Source organism: Schistocerca nitens, chromosome 6, assembly GCF_023898315.1.
Source record: "Schistocerca nitens isolate TAMUIC-IGC-003100 chromosome 6, iqSchNite1.1, whole genome shotgun sequence".
NCBI lineage: Eukaryota > Metazoa > Arthropoda > Insecta > Orthoptera > Acrididae > Schistocerca > Schistocerca nitens.
In genome coordinates this window covers 583,450,708-583,459,113 of record NC_064619.1, presented here as the reverse complement: position 1 = coordinate 583,459,113, position 8,406 = coordinate 583,450,708, and the positions used below count along the sequence as shown (strand labels likewise).

Genomic DNA, 8,406 nt, shown 5'->3' with positions numbered 1-8,406 from the left:
TCATCCTGCAACACCAAAGAAAAGCCACAAGCGCCACCGTAGGTTGGAGACATTATTGCTGGCAGGGATTTCAACTCTGTGGAATAAATTCCCCTCGTAGGACATCTCCAAAATTTCACCATTTGCTGTCCTTCCTGCTCTTGCAGTTATAATGACCCAAACTGTATTTAGAGGACACCATATAAGCATTGGGCAAAACATGTGTATTTATTTAACAAGAAGGTACAGATGACAGTATCTGACGTGGTTGTATCCACTGAGGAGAGCGGGTGAAGTCTAGATGCCGGCGGTGTCTCGGACCCAGGCCCTCAGATAGCCGACATTGGTCTGGACGGAGAGGCCGACTTCGCAGGTGCCGAACCCCCACGAGACGATGCCCACCTGCGTTCCACTGTTGACCAGTGGGCCACCCGAGTCGTCGATACACACGCCACGCGTGAACTCCCCAGAGCAGGTCATGCGCTCCGTCACGACATTCACAGCGACGAACACCTTGCGGCATGTCTCGCGGTCCACCACGTTGATGTCTACCGCCTGCAGTGTACTGGACGAGCCGCTCCCGCTGTGCTGGTAACCCCAGCCACTGACCGTCACATGCAGCCCACTCGGAGGGTCGTAGCCCTCAGCTGGAAGTCCCACTAACTGTACATTGGGACCCAGCGTGAAGGATCCGTTGACCTGTGAATCGAGCACGAACAGTGTAACCGACAGCCATTTGCCATTTTTGTGCTGTCTAATCTTCTTAAGTCGACATGACAGACACTACTCGTGATGAAGCAGCTGTGACACACACGTGAACATTTGCGGTAAAAGGATTGGAAAGGCAACGGGATAGCAAAGAGATGGGAAGGAAATACTGACTACCAACCTCACAGGCACTGCTCCAATGCAGAGTCGAGAGTTGAAAACCTGTGCCGCACCGGGACTCAGATTCGGATGCTCCGCTTCTATACAATGGTTGCTCTAACCACCTTGGCCATCCGAAAATACTTCCCGTCAGACCCCAATTACCAACCTCCCGCTCGCTACACCATAACGATCATCGACATTTAAACCCCTACTATCAGATTTCTGATTCCCGTAGAAGATCTGACGTTTGTTGTGTATCTATGTGTACTGAAACTTTTTCATAAAACAACTTCCGCTTCCATAGAAACGTAGATATATGTGGCGTCTGTTCTGTCGCATTACGTTTATGTACAGCGGTTGGACAAAACATGGAAACACAGCGAGAAGTGCATCCTTAAACATAAATACAGATTATAGCCATACTTGTATTTGTTATTGTTGACCAAGAACGACACCAGTTCAATTACCTTCAATACGTTCTATGGCGAACATTACATGTGAAAAACTTGTACCCGTTCCACTTACATCGAGTTCACAATCTTCGCATTGGGGACAGCGCTACACGGCTTGAATTTCGTCACTGGTTAAATGACAATTGTCCTTTTTCTTCCATTAATAATGTTCACTGATGAAGCCACGTTTACACGGCTTCGAATCAACAATACACTTAATAATCATCGATGGACACAGGAAAATCCACACGATACAGCAGAAACTAATTTCCACGTTTCTTTTCCGATCAGTGTATGGTGTAGCATGATCGGTAACTTATTGGTAGATCCTGTCATTTCAGAAGAACGAATGGTGCGACTAATTTACTTGAATTTTTGAAGATTCGTTTGTTAAATACACTGAGGACTTTCTTGTGGCCACGCGAACCGCAGTGTACTTTCAACATGACGGTGCCCTTCTACATTTTCCCAGACATGTGGTGGAACATCTAAATGGTTCAAATGGCTCTAAGCACTATGGGACTTAATATCTGAGGTCATCAGTCCCCTCGACTTAGAACTACTTAAACCTAACTAACATAAGTATATCTCACACATCCATGCCCGACGCAGGATTCGAACCTGCGACCGTAGCAGCAGCGTGGTTCCGGACTGAAGGGCCTAGAACCGCTCGGCCACAGCGTCCGGCAGGTGACGCAACTCAACAGCATTTAACCTAATTGCTGGTTTGCGCGTTGCGGTACAATCAACTGGCCGCCAAGATCTCCAGACCTAATACCATCCGACTTTTGTCTGTGTGCTGGACCACGTTTCATGTATAAAAAACGAAAGGTAAATACCTATTATCACAAGTGCACCGAAGTTGACAGTGGGATATTACAGAGAAGGAGGAGTATGTGTTCAACGTTCCGTGGGTAACGAGGTCATTAGAGACGGAGTGCAAGCTCGGAATAGGGAAGGATGGGGAGCGAAATCGGCTGTGCCCTTTCAATGAAACCAGCCCGGCATTTACCTACCACACAAAACCTAAATTTGAACGGCCGGAAGTGGGTCTAAACCGTCGTCCTTCCGAACGCGAGTCCAGTGTACTAACCACTTCGTGACCCCACTCGGTGGGATATTCCAATATTTACTGTGAACTGTACAATAGCTGTAATGTGAAGTTATACTTTGTGAAACGCATATTGTAACGTATACTAACTGTTGTAAATGTGTGAACTTGACATTTCAAAAACTAATAACAGTGTATATTATATGTGTTCAATGTAGGGAACCACTCGGAATGTTTTTTTTTTTTTTTTTTTTTTTTTTTTTTTTGCGATCGTTCCTGTCACATCCCAGTTTACTTTCAGTAGTCTGGGTTGTCGTTATTCCATTATTCGCAAATAGCCATACATCTAATGAAAGTGTATATACGTTTGCATGTGTGCATGTATGTCCCACATATCCGCCTAAACCACTCGACCAAATTCAACTGAACTTTGTTTACGTAGCACTTAGAGCCACTGTGGGGTAAGAACCGTGTCCATCTCAAAGGGGAGGCAGTGGGGGTGGAAAAGTGTCTTAGCTCATTAAGCGAAAAAGAGGCAGACTACATTCATACTGCGTTTGAGAATGCGAGCACTTAGTGACTTGCAGCGAACTTTACACTTAACCTCAAACCTTTGAGGCGTTTACTCGCTGACACTCCGCACAAAAGGAGAAACGTTTATCGATTACTACCTTTTTACTGTTCGTCGCCGCGCGAGGTAGCCGCGCTGTCAGAAGCGCCTTACCGCGGTGCGCGCGGCTCCCCCTGTCGGTGGTTCGAGTCCTCCCTCAGGCATGGATGTGTGTGTTGTCCTTAGCGTAAGCTAGATTAAGTAGTGCGTGAAGTCTAGGGACCGATGATGGTTCAAATGGCTCTGAGCACTATGGGACTTAACATGTGAGCTCATCAGTCACCTAGAACTTAGAACTACTTAAAGCTAACTAACCTAAGGACATCACACACATTCATGCCAGAGGGAGGATTCGAACCTGCGACCGCAGCGGTCGCTCGGTACCGGACTGTAGCGCCTAGAACCGCTCGGCCATAGGGACTGATGACCTTAGCAGTTTGGTCCAATAGGAACATACCACAAATTTGCAAATTTCGGCTGTTCGTCGCCTCAGGTAGGACATTATCATTTTTTACTTCTCAAGAACTTGTATTCGGAATAATTTTTCAGATAGTAATTAGGTAAGTCGTGGAACGTATCTCCAAAAACATATGCTTCGAAGGCTCATAGTTCAGGAGGTGTGAAGCTAAAAATATTGAGCAGCGTGAAAAAGAAACTGCAGTGCGATATTTGCTAGAGATACTGCTGAAACATGTGTACTGATATGACTGAAATATGTTACATAAACGTACGTGTGATATATACAGTTGTTCTTACTAACGTTAAAAACATCCGAAGCGACGTAGATGACTGAAAAAGAAGTAACACACGAGGTCGCAGATGTCGGGAAATACCCCACGATGACAAATGTTGAACATGTGACGTGACCAGATGTCCTACCTCACCGCACTTACAGTTTCTGAACCTATCGGCTTGTCGCACCTGATCATCCCAAGCCATGTGGCTTTATGTCGGTGTGCCTCTCGGCCACGGTCGGAGGACCCCGCCCGGAGCGCCAAGTAGTACAGCTGGACGTCCTCGACGCAGTGGCCGGCGGTCAGCGCCCAGGAGGGGCCGATGAGCGACGCGCCGCACCGCTGGTCGCCGCCGAGCTCGAAGGCCAGCTGCCAGGGGTGGTCGGCGATGCTGGCCTCGTGGCCGCCGACGATGCGCTCGTGGGCGCCGGTCCGCTGCCGGACGGCGGACGGCCACGCCGCGGCCGCCGACAGCAGCAAAAGCCACAGACACGGGCACCAGGTCACTGTGGCGGGCCGCGACATCCTGTGCTGTGCTGCACGCCTCCTCTCCCCGGCCCTCTTTATACTCCTGCTAGCCGAGAAAATGATGACACTACTCACAGCCTTATCTCCGTCCGGTACAGATCATGAGTGGCACTGCTCTCATATCACTCAGATTATCATTTTCTTTTTTACATCTCTCATGTTTGATCACATCGCGAGGCACTAAAGCATAATTTTTTAAAGCACATTGTGGCAAAGGAGAATTTTATTTAGAGTAAGACACTAAGTACACTACTGGCCATTAAAATTGCTACACCACGAAGATGACGTGCTTCAGACGCGAAATTTAACCGACCGGAAGAGGATGCTGTGATATGCAAATGATTAGCTTTCCAGAGCATTCACACAAGGTTGGCGCCGGTGGCGACACCTACAACGTGCTGACGTGAGGAAAGTTTCCAACCGATTTCCCATACACATACAGCAGTTGACCGGCGTTGCCTGGTGAAACGTCGTTGTGATGCCTCGTGCGGTTTATCGTATCGTGACATTGCTGCTCACGTTTGTCGAGATCCAATGACTGTTAACAGAATATGGAGTCGGTGGGTTCAGGAGGGTAATACGGAACGCCGTGCTGGACCCCAACGGCCTCGTATCACTAGCAGTCGCGATGACAGGCATCTTATCCGCATGGCTGTAACGGATCGTGCAGCCACGTCTCGATCCCCGAGTCAACAGATGGGGATGTTTGCAAGACAACAACCATCTGCACGAACAGTTCGACAACGTTTGCAGCAGCATGGACTATCAGCTCGGAGACCATGGCTGCTTTTACCCTTGACGCTGCATCACAGACAGGAGCGCCTGTGATGGTGTACTCAACGACGAACGTGGGTGCACGAATGGCAAAACGTCATTTTTTCGGATGAATCCAGGTTCTGTTTACAGCATCATGGTGGTCGCATCCGTGTTTGCCGACATCACGGTGAACGCACATTGGAAGCGTGTATTCCTCATCGCCATCCTGGCGTATCACGCGGGGAGATGGTATGAGGTACCATTATTGCTTACAAGTCTCGGTCATCTCTTGTTCGCATTGACGGCACATTGAACAGTGGACGTTACATTTCACATGTGTTCCGACCCGTGGCTCTACCCTTCATTCGATCCCAGCGAAACCCTACATTTCAGCAGGATAATGCACGACCGCATGTTGCAGGTCCTGTACTGGCCTTTCTGGATGCAGAAAATGTTCGAATGCTGACATGGCCAGCACATTCTCCAGATCTCTCACCAATTGAAAACGTCTGGTCAATGATGGCGGTGCAACTGGCTCGTCACAATACGCCAGTCACTAATCTTGATGAACTGTGGTATCGTGTTGAAGCTGCATGGACAGCTGTACCTGAACACGCCATCCAAGCTCTGTTTGACCCAATGCCCAGGCGTATCAAGGCCCTTATTACTGCCAGAGGTAATTGTTCTGGGTACTGATTTCTCAGGTTATATGCACCCAAGTTGCGTGCAAATATAATCACATGTCAGTTCTAGTATAATATATTTGTCCAATGAATACCCATTTATCATCTGCATTACTTCTTGATGTAGCAATTTTAATGTCCAGTAGAGTAGTAATACACTGAAGTGACAAGCGTCACGGGATAGCGTATACAGATGGCAGTGCAGCGTACACAAGGTGTAAAAGGGTAGTGGAGGTGCCATTTGTACTCAGGTAATTCATATCAAGAGGTATCCAACGGGATTTAACAGACTTTGAACACTGAATGGTAATTAGAGTTAGACACATGGGACATTCCATTTCGAAATCGTTGGGGAATTCAACATTCGGAGATCCACAGAGATTGTGCCAAGAATACCAGATTTAAGAAATTATTTCTCACTGTAGACAACGCAGTGGCCGGCAGCCTTCGCTTAACGACCGGGAGCAACGTCGTTTGCGTACAGTTGTCAGTGTTAACAGAGAAACAACACTGCGTGAATTAACGGCAGAAATGAATGAGGGGCGTACGACGAATGTAACTGGCGTTAATGAGCGACGTCAACAGAGGGCCGAGCGCCTTCCCTAACAGCACGACATCGCCTGCAGAGCCCCTTCTAGACAGGGGACTTACAACGACTTGTTGAGTTCATGCCACGTCCAGTTGCTACACTAGCCCGGCAAAAGGGAGGTCGGGCACGATATTAGGAGGTATCCTATGACTCTTGTCACCTCGGTGTATTATCGTTTGCGTGGCCATCTTCCTCAATAGCTGTTGTATCAAATTCCTCTTCTCTTTCTTTTCCTTTAGGCCTACTAAGATCCACGAGGCTCGTTTTGACGCTTTACGAGTGTCTTCTCCTTTTTCTTAGCCGAGAAACCTTTCATTTTCTGCCTTTGGGCAGGCTCCCTCTCTGCACTGGAAATACCCCTTGCACATTGATGGGCAGTAATTTGGATCGGTTTCGTATAGTTCCTAATGTAATTTCAAGTTATTCGAAGGCTGATTTCATTGTGGTGATCCATTTTCTCTTCGAGATTTTTTATCTGTCGTAGTGAAGATCTTATTCGTATGATAGGATTGGTGGTGTTAAGACGTCCATAGAGAGACAATCGCATTTTATGGCTGCTTGGGCGACTCACTATTGTGTGTTACTCTTTTATCCTGTAGGTGCCATCCCTCTCTCTTACTGACCTTAGTATTTTCCTTAAGATTTTCCATCCCTTGAGCTCTAGTTTCCTGAGCGGAACTTTCCTGTTCGTCAAGTGGCATTCATAGGGGTACAGTACTACTGAGTCGTGATCTGTAACTTTAAGCGTCTTTTAAAGCTACTTGGAGATGTAAATGCTCTTGTAGGAGTGGATGTACCAGTGGTCTAGGGGTAGCGTCTTTCATTCATAATCAAAACGTCTTCGGTCCCGGGTTCGATCCCCGCCACTGCCTAGATTTTGATAAATAATCAGCATTGGCGGCCGAAGACTTCCGGCATAAGAAGTCAGCCTCATTCGGTCAACGGCCTTGTCAAACAGGGCGGAGGAGCGGATAGAGGTTCAGGGCACTCTCTTGTCCTAGGGGTGGGAAATTACCCCTAAAGGCGGAAGAATCAGCATGATCAACGACATGAGGATGCAGAAGGCAATGGAAACCACTGCATTAAAGACACGTAACGTGTATCCACAGGACATGTGGCCTGTAATTGAAGAAGTGTCATGATGATCTCTCCATTGGCGAAAGATTCCGGAATAGTCCCCCATTCGGATCTCTTCTGGAATTATTCAGCGAAATCCAATGTCATCCGTCCGTAGAATTGCATCTGAGACTGGTTTGAAGCGTTCCAGCACGGAGAAAATACTGAGAAAGAGCCTACACATGTTTCCATTCAAAATTCAAACGCACCAGGCCACACCCGTACGAGCTGTGCAACAAAGGGTTGCCTTTGCTAATCAGATGCTCACAATGATTGATAGTGAAGGATTTGATGTTGGCTGCATCTGGTTTACAGATGAAGCACACTTCCACCTGAATGGATACGTGAATAAGCAGAACTGGCGATTTTGGTGTTCCGAAAAGCCATATTGGTGTGAAGCGAAACCCTGTATTCTCCTAAAGCTACTGTGTGGGCTGCAGTATGCAGCAAAGGCATTATTGGCCCTTTTTTCATTCGAGAAAAAGTCACTGGTGCACGTTACGTTGCAATTTTGGAACAGTTTGTCGCCACACAGCAAGCGTTAGAGGATCGACCAGGTACTGAGTGGTTTATGCAAGATGGAGCTCGACCACATCGGACCGAACAAGTGTTTCGCTTTCTTGAGGAATACTTCGGGAATCGAGTCATTGCTTTGGAATATCCCAAATTTACTGGTGCAGGCATGGATTGGCCTCCATATTCGCCGGATTTGACTCCCTGTGACTTTTTTTTGTGGGACACAGTGAAAAACATGGTCTACCCGAAGCATCCCACCACGCTGGAAGAGCTTGAATCGGCGATCTCTGTAGCAGGTGAATCCCTTTCGGTTGAGACACTACGAAATATGATGGCGAATTTCATTCTTCGTTTGCGCCACCTCTGTAGTGCCAATGGTGAACATTTTGAAAACATTGTGATGTGATTGTTTGCAAAGATTGTTTTCATACGATTATTTCACTTATGAATGCTGATATGTGCTGTACAGCGTACAGTGCCATCTGTTAGCAGCTTTTGTAACTATTATTTCAAACTGCTGTA

General features: G+C 47.3%; 1 protein-coding gene across 1 annotated transcript; it reads right to left on the bottom strand.

Moving 5' to 3' along the window:
- Positions 1–276: 276 nt before the first annotated feature.
- On the bottom strand, positions 277–4,221 carry LOC126263505 (trypsin-1-like). Its single transcript, XM_049960597.1, has 2 exons — positions 3,949–4,221; positions 277–678 (listed from the first exon to the last, which is right to left on the bottom strand). The coding sequence occupies exons 1-2, from the start codon at positions 4,219–4,221 to the stop codon at positions 277–279; spliced, it is 675 nt and encodes a 224-aa protein (XP_049816554.1).
- Positions 4,222–8,406: the final 4,185 nt, after the last annotated feature.